The 19066-nt window shown below is 33.4% G+C and overlaps 1 protein-coding gene across 2 annotated transcripts in view; it reads right to left on the reverse strand.

The window, feature by feature from the left end:
- Window positions 1-565: 565 nt before the first annotated feature.
- Window positions 566-19066, reverse strand: part of RB1CC1 (RB1 inducible coiled-coil 1) — a 58804-nt gene continuing 40303 nt past the window's right edge. The window contains exons 16-24 of one of the 2 annotated variants that reach the window (XM_026699204.2): window positions 10479-10632; window positions 9734-9842; window positions 9403-9643; window positions 7368-7422; window positions 5839-5886; window positions 3987-4045; window positions 2344-2471; window positions 1820-1890; window positions 566-1515 (exon numbers count right to left, since the gene is read on the reverse strand). In XM_026699204.2, the coding sequence (XP_026554989.1) occupies window positions 1438-1515; window positions 1820-1890; window positions 2344-2471; window positions 3987-4045; window positions 5839-5886; window positions 7368-7422; window positions 9403-9643; window positions 9734-9842; window positions 10479-10632 (943 nt within the window). In that variant the 3' untranslated portion in view covers window positions 566-1437. Of the gene's footprint in view, window positions 1516-1819; window positions 1891-2334; window positions 2472-3986; window positions 4046-5838; window positions 5887-7367; window positions 7423-9402; window positions 9644-9733; window positions 9843-10478; window positions 10633-19066 lie in introns of both variants that reach the window. The other variant, XM_026699200.2, reaches the window with a different exon arrangement.

The raw sequence follows: 19066 nt of genomic DNA on the forward strand, positions 1-19066 counted from the left end.
CAAAGCAAGCATGAATTACTTACTGGTTACATTATATTACAGAGTATTATAAATTCTTGGTCATTAAATATAGTTTTAATGTTATCTGTTGTTCTATTTTTTTTTTAACAGAACAATTCGATATTCTCATTTTTGGTGAAGACTAAGGGGGGAAATTTTACAGACAGAGATCCAAACTCAATATAAAGAGGGATGCCCTGACTATAGAAGCTGTTACACAGGGCATGAATAAGTAGGGTTTTCAGGCAAATGTTGTCTGGGATAATTTGAGAACTTCCAAGGTCCCTTTCAACCTTAGAATTCTAGAAGATAAATGATTAAAACATTATTTTGCCTGTAATTTACTTAAATCATTTTACTTAGGTGCTTTACTGTGCAAACATAAATGATAATTAAAATAATAAGCTTGATCATACATGGAACATTTCAGAAAATTCTTTTACAGGCATTTTTGAAATATTCATATAAAGTATCTTATACATTCAACTTCAAAATTTACAAGAATATTCATGGATAGGACTGCCCTACTACATTGAATTTAAAAAGCATGTAGACCATTGGAACATTTACAGGTTCAAATCTTTATTATTTTAAAATTCTACATGTCTTTTACAGTACAATAATTTGTTATTTAAGTGATCTTTGTATAGTTAATGTACAATGTGTTTTTTTTTCCTCCCTGAACCTTAGCCATGAAATACAATTTCATTAATATGATTTTTCTCTTAAATAGATCAATACAAGGCTTCTCTGAGGACTGAGAAGGCATCTCGTTTAAATACAAGAGCATAGCTACTTCCTTTCAAGATCAGTGATCAACCCTTCAAAAACTTCAAAGACTGATCCATATTAGTTTAGCAAGATACTGTGTTTTTCCCCCTTCTCTTATATTGAACAGCTTTTAAATGCAATAAAGCAAGTTGCAAGAGTTACCTTTTCATCTACTGAGGCAAACTCATGCTGAAGAAAATTATCTGCATGCAATGAACACTCCTGTATTATAAATAACTGATGGTTTTATACATATTATAAAGAATCTGTTAAAGAGTGAAAGTAGTTTTGATAATGGTTTCACAAAAGGACAGATGCTGGTAATGGTAGTTAACATTTAACATCTAATATGAGCTAATGTATATTTAAACAGGCAATTAACATGGCTAGTAAACAAGCCATGATATGTAAGATTTGCCCTTTCAGAAAATGAACTCTTTTGGTCCACATTTCTAAAGTTATCTGAATAAAAAATTGGAACAATTAGGCCAGACATTATGATGAATTTCTTGTTTCTACAATATAACACATTAAAAAGGAAAAAAAGGATCATATTATGGTCATATGACATTTGTATTAAAAAAAATGGCCTGCTACTTGGACTGATGAATGGGCACTGAGGGACTAGCCAGAAAATATGATTTTGAGTTGAGTTTTCCTCATGTGTTATACTTTCTTATTCCATGGTACTGCTTTTACTCTGTAGAATTTTGTACCCAGAGGAACTTTGAACCGGTTTTGTGCCTAAGGAAGAAAAGAAAAAAAGATTATTCTAAGGGTAACACCAGATCTATAATCAACTGTAAGCAATAAATTTGTAATCTGCAATGCATATACGGGTGGGCATATACTATATATATATGACATTTTAGTTATTTTGTAATTCAGTAGAACATGGCACTTCATATCTTTCCAAATTGGTTTTTTTATTTATTGAACAATGATGCAACTAGAAAAAAAGCTGTATTATTTCTCTCGGAAAAATAATCCTAAAGTTCTATTATATAATTTAACTGAACCATGAATAATCAAATAATTTAACCCTTACCTTTTTTGCCTGACAATATTCTTTTTCCATTACTTTTCCTAACACCCAAGGTCTTCGAGATGTTCCAGAAGCTGCAAGAAAAATGTTCATGACTTGAAAACATTTTATACACACACACACACAACGGCTCACTACACTAATCTTTATAATACTGTTTGAGGTTATACGTCTTTGTATTTAACCATTTAATAGGGAAAAACTTCCATATATGTAATACCATTTTGATATAGAGGACACATAATTTTTCCTCTCTCCTATCTGTAAATGGTATGAAGACCATAAGGACTTCCAAAAGTATTATATTACAATATAAACATTATGACATATTTATTTGTACATTAAATGTTTCTACTTAAACATACTTGTAAGTTTCTAGTATTACTTAGCTGTATTCATATGTTTATACATATTGTAACTATAACTATATATATGTGTATACATTCCCATAAGTACACAGTAGTTCAAACCTTTTTTAAATATATCATAAAAACATTTTCCAAGGTGATGACACTTACCACACTCACCTGGTTTGAGATCTAGTGCTGCAAGAGATTCTGAGTGTAAAAAATACAAAGTTGGGCTAACAGTAAATAATACATAGTTGTCATGACGTTCATCCAAGATTATGAGAACCAAATCGCCAACCTGAAAACTAGTTAAAAAAAGAAAAAGTTAAGCAAGCAATACAATATACGATATTGAGCAGAGACGTATTTACTATTTATAATCCTAAGATTATATCCTAAGTATTTATTTTTGTGATCCTGGTCCATAGAAATATACTGTAAATCAGGAAATTCCGGTTTCAACCTAAAGTCATTCCTTCGTAAACTTGTAATTTTAAGAAAGGTTTTTTTATGCAGAAAGTACATTCTGGAGTGGTAGGTGGGTAACTGAAGATGAAACCATTACACATATTTCTAGTCAGTTATCTAGTACAAATATGTGTGTGTGTGTGTGTGTGTGTGTGTGTGTGTGTGTGTGTTTGCATATATATAACCCTGATGTTTATTAACATGGGCTAATAAAAGCTAATCCTTTTGACACTTGAGTGCTGATGCATGAAGTTTTCACTGATTAGTATCTTATTATTGGGTTAATAATGTCATATATATAAATATAGTAAATGATAAGCAAGAAGTTCCATGTTTCTTAAAAAGAAAACATTTCTCAGTGGCCCGTGTTAAGGAGTAACAGCCATGGTACACTTAACTGTCCCCATCCCCGAATGATATATCTGGATTTTCTTAAACTTTTCAGAAAATAAAGTAATTACTAAATCCAAGATCCAGGGAAATACACAAAATGGCAAAACACTCATAATAGGCTTTTAATTTTACTGTTCCAGCTGAAGAGATACATCTCTATGAATAATGAGTGAGGATTCAAAAATAGTCCTTAGTTATTTTATTGGCAAGATCATGTAGCAGAAATAATAAGAATTCTGGATTCTCTAAGAGAAAGACATTTGGAAAGGGTGAAACATTTTGTATTTCCTAGTAGTCTAATCAATAGCAATTATTACTACAACTGACCATAACCTAATGGGGAAAGAATAAACAACTGGAGAGTTCTTTTACGGACTAGGTTTTGGAATCGATAAAGACATAGAACAGAAAAATTGGATTGTTGCACTCCTTTCACGTTATCATTTTACAGAAGGAAAATTTCTACAAGAAGTCATAAACTGGGATTCCTGAGCTAGATGCATGACTCAATTGAATGTATTCGCAGTGCACAGCAAAACTGCTGGACTTCTGTGGTTCTGGATGGCTTCAAGGTTTTATAAAAGTGGCTAAGTTTTTTTTCAGCCAATAATAAATATAAATGTCAGCAGTTTGAGGACAGGAATGATAATTAGTAGTGTCAGTATGGGTATATGTATGCATGCATGCTTTTTTTGTATTTGTTTTCAAATTCTTGTACAAGTTAATCTATCCCAATGAAACCTGCATGGTAACTTTTATTAAGTCTTTAAAAAGTAGCGGCATGGAAGGGATTCAATTTTTGTTTTCAAGTTTTTGCAAATAAACAAACGTAAACAATTAACCTACTCAATAATTTTTAGACACACTGATTTTAGTCTGTATTAATTACCATAGTGATATTATTTTTAAGAAGAATTTAATTTAAAAAACATTTCACAATTAACAACATGTATACTTACTCTCTGATAGCAATTTTTTCAGAATGTCTTAGGGAAACTGAAGACATGCTTTGAGACATCTGAAAAATGTAACAATACTATTATTTTCCTATTATAGTAAATATGATAAACCATATTCTAGGCATAGATTAATATTGATTAATCTTGTTACAGACGGACAAAGAAAAAAGAAAAAATAGCGTTCTGTGCTTTATATCTATTGTTTGGACAAAGTAATATTATAAATTTAAACCACTTTCATCATATGAAACTAAAGAAAGTTAGTCATTACATAATGATTTTATAATAGCTTTTATGAATGTCAACACATTTTTCTTCAATCATATATCCTACATTATAACTTATACTTCGTACTCATCCGGATTGCTTGCCAACTCCATTTTTATACTCAACATTTTTAAAAACATGAAGTGCCAGAGCAGAATTTTTTTCTGATTTATTAACTGGGATGATACAAAAAGTAACCAATCTGGGCAGACTTACTGTTGCAGCAGTAACAATAACACCATTCATTTAAAACATACAGGTGTGATTAATACCTTTTTTTAAATCAACCCTTTTACAATTTCTTATTTAGAGAATCTAGAGCAGGGGTGTCCAACCTTGGCACCTTTAAGACTTGTGGACTTCAACTCCCAGAACTCCTCAGCCAGCAAAGTCCACAAGTCTTAAAGGTGCCAAGGTTGGACACCCCTGATCTAGAGTATATGTCTGTCATGAAATCAGACCTACAAAAAATTAAGATATCCTTTTGAATAACTCTGGAGGAGATTCGATTCAGATTGACATCAATAGGATCATCAAATAAACCCTTAAACCAATAGTATATCTAAAATCTCAGCTGAGAAAAAATTATATTGTTTCAGAAATCTTCCTAATTAAAAACATTTCCCATCTTGCTCAGTTACAGTGATGATGAGCTGGAAGATTTGAAAGGATAGGTTAGAGATAGATCATTATAGAAAAAAAATCATTATAGAAAAAAAACATAGTCATTACAAGGAGTTGAAAATGATTTGATGGCACTTAATCATCATAAAGTTAATTTGGTTTCTTAATATTGTACCAGGAAAATGTGCAGTCAGTATTTTGGCTGCTTTAATGGTTCAAATAAATGGTTCAAATAAAGTACAGGTAGTTTTTGCTTAGGAACTATCCAGGAAAGGGTGTAACTGGTGCACAATATAAAGTTGAGCAAAGGCCTTCCTAGATATGGCTACCACCTGCTCTTTGAGTGGGAATCTTGACTCCAAAACGGGCCCCAAGTTATGCACTGTGTCTTTGTCTATTTGTATATTTTTTTAATAAAGCTAATATAAATTCATTTTTTTAATAAAAAGATAAAATTTTCTTTGTTGTGTGTTTCTTACTAATCAAATACTTTATTTAAACGGACATTAAGTGTTCTGCTGGGATTTACAACTTCTAAAATAAATATTGTTATTTCTCATGAGAAAAGTCCCCAATCTTAAAAATTGGAGAGCAAGTTATTTAAATCCATGAGATCAACTTTAATTTTGTTGTGAAGCCACAAAATGGAAACGTGTTATCTGATAACTCTTCTATGGCACTATCATTAATTGAGAACTATGATTCAAGAGGTGAAATGTTATTCCTAATTCCCAGTATTGTGTTACTAACGGACCCTTTAATTTTAAGAGGGATGAAGTGAAAAGCAGGAGGAGGAGGAAGGAACAGATCTTCTTCTATTCTCTATAACCTATTGATCCACATTTTCCTTTAAAATAAAATACAGTGGATATCCTACCCTCAGAACAATACATTTTTAAAAAATTAAGTTTACTGACTTTATTCCTTTAAATAAGTTTTCAATAAAATTTACAACTCTTACCAATCTTTGATTGAGCCTTTTATTTTCCTCCTCTTTCAACTGCAGTGTCTATAAAAAGATACATTTTATTTCTTTACTCAAATCAAATATGTACCTGTAATTATAATATTATATTAATCTTATAAAGCTTTATAAATGCATTCCCGGTATTTTAAATTGCAATTCTATTCATACCCTCCTAACATGAAACAGAGAAAAATGATAATCCGTTGTCTGAGAATTTCACATATGAACAAATTTTGTATCTCCCAAATAAGATAACCTAATGTATAGATGTACCATGAATTTGAACACTTTGTAGAAATTTCTGACGTAGTTCACAGGTCAAAAAATAGCATAAACATAGGAATACATTAGAAAAAGACCCAGATATACATACACAGAAAGACTACACATTAGAAAACTCCACTAGTAAAGGACAGAATAAAACTTACAGTTGATAATTCTTGGCAAGGAAGAAAAAAGATAGATGCTCTTCTCTGGGAACAACTATAATCTAGCACAACTGAAATTTGTTCCTGAGTAAATATGGGATAAAAATTCAAGCTGAAATGCTCTCTTATTCAGGAAGCCAACTTTACTTTTGTGTGTGTGTGTGTGTGTGTGTGTGTGTGTGTGTATGCTAGGATTATATTCTCAGGTTTATAGCAAACTAAGATGTTCAATAAAACTTCAGATAATCTGAATTATGTCACATAACAGGTACATATGCATATCAGAAAATAAGCTTTTAAATATTTCCGTATATATCTAGTGTTTACCAGGAGCACTGAATAAATTTAATCACCCTTAAAAAAACAATCAAAACCAAAGATTTCTTAAAATTAATCTGAGCTCCTTGTGACTACACAGACATCTTCCTGTGGATTTAAAAAAAAACGAATTATAGAAAAGTAGGTTTTCTTGGTCTTTTTCTAGGATGTTTTTTAATCTTTACTCAGAATATTTGATTTAAAATAAAATAATTCAGTTAAAAATATTTTTGTCCAAAAATGTTTTTATCCAAAAATATTTTAAATATTTCTCTATATCAGAGAAATTACAAGTCACAACTTAGTACCAGCTTTGATTTTTAGAATGCTTTCATGCCTATAATGCTCAGAAACCATTAATGTAACAGCAAAGACAACTGTGCAAGCAGATTAGTGCAAAATCAGGCTGCTGTGAATGCATATGGGTCTTGGATGCAAGCATGGATGCATGTGGGGATTGGTTTAAAAGGGGCTAGGTCTGGTGAGCACAGAGCTGTTAGATTAGTCAGGGAAGTAAGAAAACACCCAGAAGAAGACAATAGTAAACAATTTCCATGGGGTTAACAAGACATTGGCATGGATATATTCATGAAGTCAGCATATTAGCTCAATTCAAAGGACACTTTATTTTAGGTTAGTAGAACATGAATAGTATTGGATATGCAATGGATAGATGGGGAGCAAAAAGCTGAATGCAGGCTTCCTCCCAAACTTAATTCTGCCTAGAATTAACAGAAATGCTGCTAAAAACTGAGACTGTCATTAAAAACTACTCACTTTTTCTAACATCATTATCCTCTGTTTTTCTTCAGACAACATCTGGACATTTTCACTAAAAAAAGAAAGAAAGAAAGCAAAATAGAAGAAATTAACAAGACATGAAGTTCTTTTTTTAAAAAAAAACTGTCTGGCTCTTCAACATATTTTTAATGATTGTTAAAAAAGAACCTTTAATAGTTTGACAAGAACCAAGAAAGATTAACAAACAGCTGTTTAGCATTGGCCAAATGACCCTAAATACTTTGTATTACAGACATGTCAAACAAAAATGATTAAAAGTGGACTGTATATAATAGGTCCATTTTTCCCATTTCATGCAAGCCTCATGTATACAGATATACATGGTAGCAATTGAAGCTGCCTTCCTTATAACAAATATTCTGCAGAATATAAAGAGTCTTATTAGAGGTAATTAGAAGTTATGCAGATAAAGAGACCAAACCCAAAATGGGACGGATGTCAACAAATGAACTGGCTATTAGTAATGGAATAGAATATTGACTAGATATCAGCCACTGCTCTGAGAAGCCTAGTAGCAGCAAATGATACTTCTGGGTATTTGTGTGACATGTTTCATGTAGTTATTCAGAAGGTTCTGAAAACTAAGAGACTAGATGTGGGTTAATGACTACACCTATGCTCAATTCTTGTAATAGTTGAAGGACAGCAAAACTTCAGTATATAATAGAAGTGACTGTGAGAACTGCTTCAGTAGACAATTCCTTCAAATTCCAAGGAATCATTATATGCATAACATGTAAGAAAATATGAGTGAATAAAAGTAGTAATAGAAATTGGTGGGCTAAAAAAGCCTATTATTATCGACCTGCATTCAATTGAATTAACTTTATTTAATGATGCAGGATAAATTCTTTATTAATTAATGCCAGACATATATAATTCTGAACAGATCAGCCAATTTAAAAGGATACAGGTCAAAAACAATTGTCCATCTTTTTATACATGACTTTGTCATGGTGAGCTCAGATTTGGAGGAGACTGACAATGAGCAGCCAGCTCCAAAATTACAGGAAAAACTGCTATCTGAGCAGGCAGAGATGATGGTGACCAGTAACGAACAGTCACCATCTCTGAGGATGAAGAGGTTAAGCTGTCACCTCCCTCCAGTGCAAGGTCCCACTATGTAGAGAAGAGGGCAGAGGTGCTCTCAAGTGAGGCAGCTTGAAAAGAAGAAGCCTTGTCTTTCTAAATCAGGGGTCCCCAAACCTGGCAACTTTAAGAATTGTGGACGTCAACTCCAGAATTCTTTGAAGAATTTTGGAGTTGACATCGACAAGTCTTAAAGCTGCCAGGTTTGGAGACCTTTAAATGAACACCAGTAATGCTTTTTATTTAAGAATAGCAAGAAGCTCAAGACTTCTCCACTGATGACAGCCCTTAACTCCTGATGGTGAGCCTTGACTCTGGAACTGGACTGGCTGAGGAACCTCCCATGAAGTTTTCATCCTTGTACTTTGCTTGACCATTCTCTTGCCTGTTGTTTGGATTAGTGTTTTTTTAAAGGCAAATTTGCTAAAACTATGAAATATTGTTTTACTACCATCACATGCACTGATGCGCATTTTGTTATTAAGGCATTAGAAGCCTCTTTCAGTGATAAAACCAAACTGATTGCTGCTGTTTAAAATGCTTAATAAAAAACTATATTCCACATAAATTTGAAGGCTGAAACTTCATAAAATATATGTAAAAATTAAACTGATGTGTTGAAAAAGAGTGTTTTTCCTCTCCACTTGAACAGAGGGTGAAATGAAATCTGACTAATAGTTGAGGATTTGGCAGTGATCCACATTCTAATTTTAAATATATTATCTTTTAAAATAAGCAGATAATAATCAAGACATATGTTATAACAATCAAACCTTATTATATACATTTAGCATAATAAAGATACAAATCTATGAAAATACTCAGGAAAAAAGTTAGGACCAGTACTTTAAATAGGGTAGGGGAAACATATTTCATTCATTCTGTAATATGTAGATATTTATTTCAATGCAAAATGACTTACTTTACAGTCATCATGCTAGTTTCTAGTGTGGAATCAATTTTTCCTTCTTCTGCTGTATCAGAACTCAAGCGTTCAGTTTCTGATGTGAAATCAGCTGCACAAGCTCCAGAAGGTTCCAGAATAGGAGGCAAGCACGTTGATGAAACAAGATAGCTATTTTTCAGCTTATTAACTTCTTCTTCAAGTTTCTTCTTCTCTTCAAGTAAACGAGCGCGATCTTCAGAAAGACTTTCAATCAGATCTGAGCAAGGCATTTCAATGATTTATATTTAATATTGCACTGAACAATTGCTATGGTATGCAACCCTAATGTATTACATTGCGTGCTTACCCTTGTCTCTTTCTTGCTGCTGTTTTATCAATTTCAATTTGTCGCTAAGATCATTGATTATATTTTCCTTTTTCAGCTTTTCTCTTATTAGAACAGTGTTGAATGTTGTCTGAAAAGATAACATTAAAATTAATTTTGGTAACACAATGAATAAAATGTATATGTACAACCTCTTAAGTGTCTAATCCTTAATAGTATTAAAACACACTAGAAGCTTTTAGATACATATCTAATACTACATGATCCTGCTACTAGATTGCCTTTAGCTCTAAATAACATTGGTGTTTAGAAATGGTGGTGTAAAAATATTTCTTCATGAACACAGAATTAAGTGAAAATTTGCTAGATATGAATACTTGAGAGATATAAAGCTGACTTTAGGTACGGTTGATTGCTTTATTCAGGTAAGCGACTAATGTTTCAGTCGCAGTGCATTTTTTCTGTCTGAGCATTTTTTTTTAAACAATCGTAGTCTGTCCCCCATTCCTGGGATCTGAAGTCTTCAGTAATATAAAAGATATTATTCAAGAACTCAGTGAAGACTCAGTTAAAATGAATATGGATTCTAAAAGAAAAGGAATGCAGTGACCTTGCCCCCAAGCAAGGCAATCCTACTTTACATAAGGATATAATCAACCTTTGAAATTTGAAAAATTTGTTATTCAATCTGCCAAAACCAAAAAAGATTCCAATTATTTTGTATTATCCCGCAACAAGAAAATCTAATCTGAAGTCATAGAACTACCTGCTGCTCTGCAGTGAGTGATGTTCGAATGTTTTGCATTTCTTCATTTTTTCTTTTTTCATATTCTTCAAGCTGTTCCAAAAACTTGGCTTTCTCTTCCTGGAGTTTTTCTTGAAGTTCTGCAACCAAGCTTGAAGCAGATGATTCAAATGAACTTGAAAAAGGAAAAAAATATTCAGAACATAATCAAACAAACAATCTGAAGTAGTTAAAAAAAAGGGCAACGTCTCAGTATCATTTAATCTGGCATAGTAAATATAGCTAAAAATGAAATATAGCTAAAAATTGATTAACGTTAGTTGCTTCAGCAATTACCAGATTTTAGTATGTTTTGGGGCAAAATAGATACTGGCCTTGCAATAATAACCTATTTACAAAATCCAAGCCAATTTAAAAAATGAATTCAGACCTCCAGTAATCTGGTTTTTCCAATGGTTATCTATATCTAAGTCTGTTGTCTCCCCTTGCCCCCATTTCAACTGTACAAATAGTATATAGCAAAGCAAAATCAGTAGACTAAAAGATATTTTAATAGAAAAAAAGTAGCTCAAAACTCAACAGTTTAAGCATAAGCACAAAGTGATTTGATTGGAATAACTTTAGTGGCTTCATTACATTTATGGAACAAGACCGGATGTTATTGGCTCAGAAAACAGAAGGGACTAAAATCTGAACCTCCTACCTTCACTCGAAGGTGTGTTTTTTCCTCTTCAAGACTACTGAACTGTTTCTTCCTTGAGGAAAAAGAAAATATTTCACTTCTCATATAAGAAGCTTCATCAGTTCTGATGGTTCTTCTTGGATGAGAAGCAAAATGTTTTCTTCAAGGAAAAAAAAAACCAGTCTAATTGCCTTTTGAAGAAAAAAGCAGTTTCAAGACAACCGGGTGACTGAGAATCTCCACAGACACTTCTACATCCACCTTATCCAATAAGAAAGGAGTTACTCATAAAGGTGTTTGAAAAAGAAGTAAAAACATGTCTATTTTCTTTTTCTTCAAAGGAATTCAGGGAGGAATGTTTGTTCCCTGATGCCACCTGAGCAGACATCTTTATAATATGGGGTTAATAATTAAAGTTAACTGCAGATTTTTTTAATCTTGAGGACTTAAATGTGGATACTCATGACCTTGGTCAAGCTGTTTACCTGTCATTGGACATCTACTCAATGTACTTACTAGTGATTCAAAGTTAATTATTGTTGCAGGGAGAAGAAAAAAGAGAATTACCATCCTGTGTTCCTGGACAGGACAGTTGACCAGCTATTAATATATAACTCTGATTAAGAATTTTGGCTTAACATCTCTGATTTTTTTTTTTTTGGTTGATTTATTTTCATTCAGTTTCTTACTATATTTTTCTAGTTGAAGTATAGTTATTATACATTGCAGCTAATTAACATTTGCTAGCACTATACATAAAGAGTACAATGAGCAAAGTGTTTCAACCAACCCAATGACCTCCAATCTTACTGGGTTTTATTCCAGAGCTACTTTATCTATCTACTTTATCTATCTACCTATCACCCCTACCTGTCTTTGCAAATGCAGAGGAGATTCTAAACCAATTCCCTGGTGTTATGGATTACAACAAAGAAAGCAAACCACGCCGGAAGAGGAGACGAGGTAAACGAGTGGGAATTTTAAACAGACTAAGGAATAGGGGAAAAAAACCTCCTCTCCCTTCAATCTTTCTGATTAATTTACGCTCACTGGCTAACAAGATGGATAAAATTCATCTCTTAAATAGATGGAATTCTGATTTTTATAATTCAGCTGTTCTTTGTTTTACTGAAACTTGGCTTAATCCACAAATTCATGGGGACAACACCATATACATCCCAGGATTTCAGACATTTAGATCAGACAGAATTGAAGAGACATCAGGTAAAACAAAGGATAGAGGATTATGTTTATATATCAACAACAGCTGGTCTCAGGATATAACTATAATATATAAGTTTTGTGATGAAAACTTAGTGTCTTTACACATAACTGCAAGCCATTTTATTGTCCACGTGAGTTCTCCTCATTTCTCCTAATAGCTGTGTATGTTCCTCCACAGGCCTGTGTAAACAAGGCATTACGAACTCTAGCTGATCAAATTACGGAGGCTGAAGCCTAACTTCCCTTCCCATCATTTTAGAAGATTTCAATCAAGCAAATTTAAGGAAAGAGCTCCCCAAATATTTCCAGCATGTAAATTGTCCCACCAGAGGCAAAAATACTTTAGACCACTGCTACACAACAGTAAAAGATGATTATAGGTCTTTACCACGAGCAGCTGTGGGACACTCTGACCACTGCATGATTCACCTTGTACCTGCCTATAGACAAAGACTTAAAACCATTAAACCAACAATTAAATCAGTGAAGATTTGGTCGGATGAGGCAAAGCTGAAACTCCAGGCCTGCCTTGATTGCACTGATTGGAATGTTTTTGAAGATGCCTCTGCAGACCTAGATGAGTTCACAGATACTGTAACATCATATGTTAGCTTCTGTGAAGACTTATGTGTACCAACAAGGAACCTGCAAATATATAGTAACAATAAATCTTGGTTCACAGCTAAACTTAAGCAGCTATGTCGTTCCAAACAGGAAGCCTATAGAAAAGGTGACAGAATGCTATACAACCAGGCCAGAAACATATTAACAAGAGAGATCAGAGCAGCAAAAAGAAGCTACTCTGAAAAGTTAAAGAATCAGTTCTCAACAAATGAACCAGCAAATATGTCGAAAACTCTTAAAAAACATCAGTGGCTTCAGCAAACCTCCTTCCCAGGCAGAAGGAAATCAACAACTAGCAGATGACCTGAATGTGTTTTACTGCAGGTTTGAAAAGAAACTACAGCCACCTATCTTCATAACTCACATCTCAAACACACCAACAACAGCCAAGCCTCCTACAACTGGCCCCAATCTACTGGGCTCACAACCTCTGGTGATCACAGAAAAAGAAGTGCAAGATCTATTACACAGACAAAAGCCATGAAAAGCACCAGGGCCAGACAAGATAACTCCTTCTTGCTTAAAAGTCTGTGCTGACCAATTGGCCCCCATTTTCATCCGAATCTTCAATAGATCACTAGAGATGTGCTATGTTCCTCCCTGCTTCAAATGTTCTACCATCATCCCAGTGCCAAAGAAGCCCTCCATCAAGGAACTGAATGACCACAGACCAGTTGCTCTAACATCTGTAGTTATGAAAATATTTGAAAGGCTTGTGCTGTCCCACCTGCAAACCATCACAGATCCGCTGTTAGATCCCATGCAGCTTGCATACCGAGCAAATAGATCGACAGATGATGCTCTTAACATGGCTCTGCATTACATCCTACAACACCTTGAATCTCCAAATACCTACGCAAGGGTCCTCTTTGTAGACTTCAGTTCAGCATTCAATATCATCATTCCAGACACTCTTCTAAGTAAATTAAACCAACTAGCGGTACCTGAACACACTTGTAAGTGGATCATAAGCTTCCTAACAGACAGGAAGCAGCAGGTGAAGCTGGGCGGAATCACATCTGATACCTGTCCAATCAGCACAGGGGCCCCCCAAGGCTGTGTGCTATCTCCACTTCTCTTCTCCCTATATACCAATGACTGCATCTCAAATGATCCATCTGTTAAAATACTGAAGTTTGCTGATGACACAACAGTGATAGGTCTCATTCGAGACAACGATGAATCTGCATACAGACAGGAAGTTATACAATTTGCCTCGTGGTGTAACCGAAACAATTTCGAACTGAACACACTCAAAACAGTAGAAATGGTGGTAGACTTTAGAAGAAACCCTCCCATACTATCACCTCTTACAATACTAGACAACACAGTATCAACAGTAGAGACCTTCAAATGTCTAGGTTCTACTATATCACATGACCTAAAATGGATACCTAACATCAAAACTGTCATCAAAAAAAGCACAACAAAGAATGTTCTTTCTGCGCCAACTCAGAAAGCTCCAACTGCCCAAGGAGCTGCTGATCCAGTTCTACAGAGGAATCATTGAGCCTATCATCTGCACCTCTGTAACTGTCTGGTTTGGTTCTGCAACCCAACAGGACTGACACAGACTTCAGAGGATAATTAGGACTGCAGAAAAAACACTTACTACCCACCCGCCTTCAATCGAGGACTTGTATACTGCACGAGTCAAAAGGAGAGCTGTGAAAATATTTACAGACCCCTCACATCCCAGACATAAACTGTTTCAACGCCTTCCCTCAAAACGACTCTATAGAGCACTGCACACCAGAACAACTAGACATAAGAACAGTTTTTTCCTCGAAAGCCACCACTCTGCTAAACAAATAATTCCCTCAACACTGTTCAACTATTACAAAGTCTGCATTACTATTACTGTTAATCTTCTCATCACTTCTTATCACCCATCCCTCCCACTTGTGATTGTAGGTCTGTAACTTTGTCACTTGTATCCTTACGATTTATATTGACCGTTTCCTAGTATGATTTGATTGTTGATTGTACCCTATGACTATCATTAAGTGTTGTACGGTATGATTCTTAATGAATGTACCTTTTCTTTATGTATACTGAGAGTATTTACACCAAGACAAATTCCTTGTGTGTCCAATCACACTTGGCCAATAAAGTATTCTATTCTATTCTATTCTATTCTATTCTATTCTATTCTATTCTATTCTATGAAGAAGAATTCATTTTCTACCATGTCAGAGAGAACAAGCAGAGTTCTCCAAGAAGTCCTGGCTTGTAACTTTGCCCTCACATCAAACTTCAGGTATTATACCAGTAATTCCATGTAAATTCTTTGCTGAAGTCCTGGGTTGAAATATGCATGACAGAAATACCCAAGGGTCAAAGTTGATTTAGCATGCTACAATGATGTTAAAAATGAAAGCACACAAAAAATAAATAGAAACAACTGTAACCTGAAATTTTACAAATAAATGATATACAAATGTTCTAAATACACAAACACAAATTACATATTTAATGTTCAAGTTTCCTGAAAAATCTGTATTTTTTCTTAATTCACCTAGATAATTCTATTTAATTTCATCTAGATGCAAAGAACATGGTTAAGGAACAAATGTTCTATGGTGTGTATGTCTACACATGTCTTCTTTGGTGTGAGTAATCATTCTATTGTGAGATAATATCTTAAATTCACTGTCACATTTTTTTTCAGATAAATTAGGTATGCTAGATATTACCTTAAAAATGTTGAACATATATGGGGAAAGGGTGTATAGATAAATCCTCTTTAGAGTATTACCTTTTGTAAGAAACTTTCTTCAAACCAAAATTTAGCTTGTCAAAAAAAACCTTGACGTTTGTTCAAAACTGTTTTGCTATGAAAATGTTGCCATTGTCTGAAACTAGTTAAAAAACCATCTAGATGATAAATTAGTTAACAATGTATCTTCACTTTATCTTTCAGTGACAAAGACAATTTTAACTATTTTATAATATATATTTGAAAAAAAACTTCTTAGAAAAATAAACATCAATGTAAAGCTCGATGAAATTATTTTAAGTTCATAAAACAAGGTGTATGAGATATTACAAAAACTGCAACAAGCTACATTTTAAAACAAGAACATCCTGGAACAATGTGAATACATTCATTTAACATGCTTCATAACTGAAACCATACAACTTAGATGTTGCTAACCCATCAGCCACAATCAAAACTGAACAATTTAAATTATGACAGAATGAATGAAAAGTGATACTTTAGTGATGCTACTTTGCACAGAAAGAATTATAAGAAATATCTGATTAAAAATAGTTAACTGGAAATTTTAATAAATAATGGTACATTTTGCTTTGTTTTGACAAAACAAGGAATTCCAATTTATAACTGGGTGATTTTGGCATTATAATATTTGATAACAGCAAGAGCTGCATATAATTAAAGAACCTTAATGAAAGCCATCTCTCTGGGAAAATTCAAAATTCTACAACAAACTGAGAATCTTAGTCATCCAGGTCATGGTTGTCTCAATGGTTGTCTCATCAGATAAAAAGATAAAGACACACAAATCATAACAATTGGAAAATGCAAGTATTTTCCTCTGGAAATAAAATATGGAAAAAATAACATTACTGTTTTTTATTTAGTAAAATAATTTGAAAGGAATAATTGTTAATGCTTTTGTCTGATTCTATGATGTAACAATTTATTACTTCTCTTAATCAAAATTAATTTTTATTTTAAATATACATTATTCACCATTCAGTTTATAAAATATCTAATAATATGAATAAAATACTTTGCCATTAAATATTACTAATTAATATATCGTAGGATTATACATATATTTATTAAAACAAAATGTTCAGATATCTGGATATTTAATCAAATATGAATATAAACAGAAATAAATTATAATATTTTCACTATATTTGTGTCATCTAATCAATAGTAGATTAATTCTATATGAATAATTACTCAGGTATTTAGCATCTCCCATTATTCCAACAATTTCAACTAAATCGAATTGGAGATGCCTACAAAGTGTTTCACCTTGATCCATACACAATCTACATCAATTTTTGAGCACCTTTCGCATTTTTCAGGTTTATATTTTATTATCATAATTTTAAAAACTAAAACTTTTTGCTACAACAAAGACACATATCTTATTTTCTTCAAACATTTAACTTCTTACTAAATTTCTTATAAAACCAAGACAAGTTTTCAAGAATGGTTTGTGCTTTGTGTTCTGTTTAACATAAATAAAGTAATCTACTGGTTAATATGAGACCTTGTGTGAATTATAACTCCCTAAATTATCTTTTTTATTTGCAGTGAGGACAAGAATCTCGATCCTTGAGCAAAAGCAACTGTTAAGCAAGACGACCATGTGATTATTTCACTCAACAACAGCAATCCTGGTTGCAACTGACTTGTTAAGTGGATGGAAGACCAGGCAAGGAGCTTAGGTTGCCTTGACAGTTGGGGCGGGGGCTGAGCCGGGAGGGGGAGAAATTTATCATCAGGCTGCAGGTTTGAACTAAAATGAAGCTACATGCCTGCAGTCTGGCAAATTATTTCTCCTTCCCTCTTTTCTACTGGGGAGAAATTCTTCATTGGGATGCAGGAACAGAGCTTCAGGATTTTCAGGGGGAGGGGTATAAACTCCATACAGAATTCAGATTCCCTCCAGCATGAATTCTTTCAACCAGCCCCAGAAACAAGGAGTTCTCTCAGCATGCAGTAGCAGCTTGGAAACTTCCCTAGTAGCTTTCCGTTGACTTTCTGGGGAAGCGGCAGAGAAGATTGCAAATGGCAATCATGATCACTGTGCATGGGACGATCAGTTGTAAACATGAACAGGTTTCCAAGCAATGAGATCATAATCATGTGACCAGGTGGGGAAGCACAATGCATTACAATGGCTTAAAGTGCCTTTTTTAAAAAAATGTAAAGCACTCTTTCTGAGGTCTCATAACTCGTCTTTAAAAGGTTAAACAACAACATGTGACATGGTGGGTAATCATTTTAGAGATACTTCCTTACTAGATTCCTCATTACCTTCAACAATGAAAGTAATGTACTGAAAACTCCTTAAAAATACAAGGAGATATTTAAATGTATCTGCCTTAAAAGTAGCCCTGTTTGAATTGTATAGTACAAACATCAGAAGTTGACCACAGGAAATGTTTTATGGCACTGTTTATTATATCATAAAATGTTTTATGATAATTTTATGCAACAAAATGTTTTATAAAATTTTCTGAATTTCAATTCCATGGAAATCCATGGAATTTTAGATGCATTCTGTAAGATAGCCCATTTAAGGTACCGTGGCTAAAAAAGTTTGCCCTGGTAAGTTACAGACATGACAGTTTTAGCAGTATGTAGATTAAATAACTATTTAGAAAATAGCAAGTACTGAATTATGTTCAATTATACACTTTTGTTCATTTTCAAATAGCACAATTTTATGCTAACTTATATAAGCTTGACCCACAAAATAAATCTGACCGTTACATTAAAAAAAAAAAAAGCATGAGTTGAAACATAGCTGGTATGACTCATAATACAACAGCTTTGGGTAGGTGGGGAATAAAAGCAAGGAACAATTTGATTAACATTCTGCAAGAGTAACTAGAAATTCAAAATTTCACCCAACCATGAGTAAAAGATGTTTTGTGGGCAATTTGTAGGTATAGATAGTTGAAATAATACATATGAATAATTAAAATCTACATATAAGAAAACCATGTATGAAAAATACCTCTTCTATGAAAAAAACTTTCCACATCAAAGGTAAAACTTTTAAATATCCTTCCTGTGATGGCAACTTTTTAACATGGGAGAAAATTTTAAAGTGCAACCATTTCTAAAAAAATCCCAATGTCTTTGATCTACTAGGATAATGCAGTATAAGCGATATGTGGTCCAATATGGGATGGTTTGACATAACATCTCATTCAGTATTAAAACTTAGAGAAAATAACTCATTTCCTCAGTATAACCCATGAACTAATTGGAATAAAAATTGATTTGTATGTTAGCATAGGAGATAGGCTGTTGATATCTCAGGGAAAGATATATGGCTGGTTGAGCGAACAGACTAGCAAACTG

The sequence above is a fragment of the Pseudonaja textilis genome, chromosome 3 (assembly GCF_049901715.1).
Source record: "Pseudonaja textilis isolate UNSWEBS1 chromosome 3, rPseTex1.2, whole genome shotgun sequence".
In the NCBI taxonomy this organism is placed as follows: domain Eukaryota; kingdom Metazoa; phylum Chordata; class Lepidosauria; order Squamata; family Elapidae; genus Pseudonaja; species Pseudonaja textilis.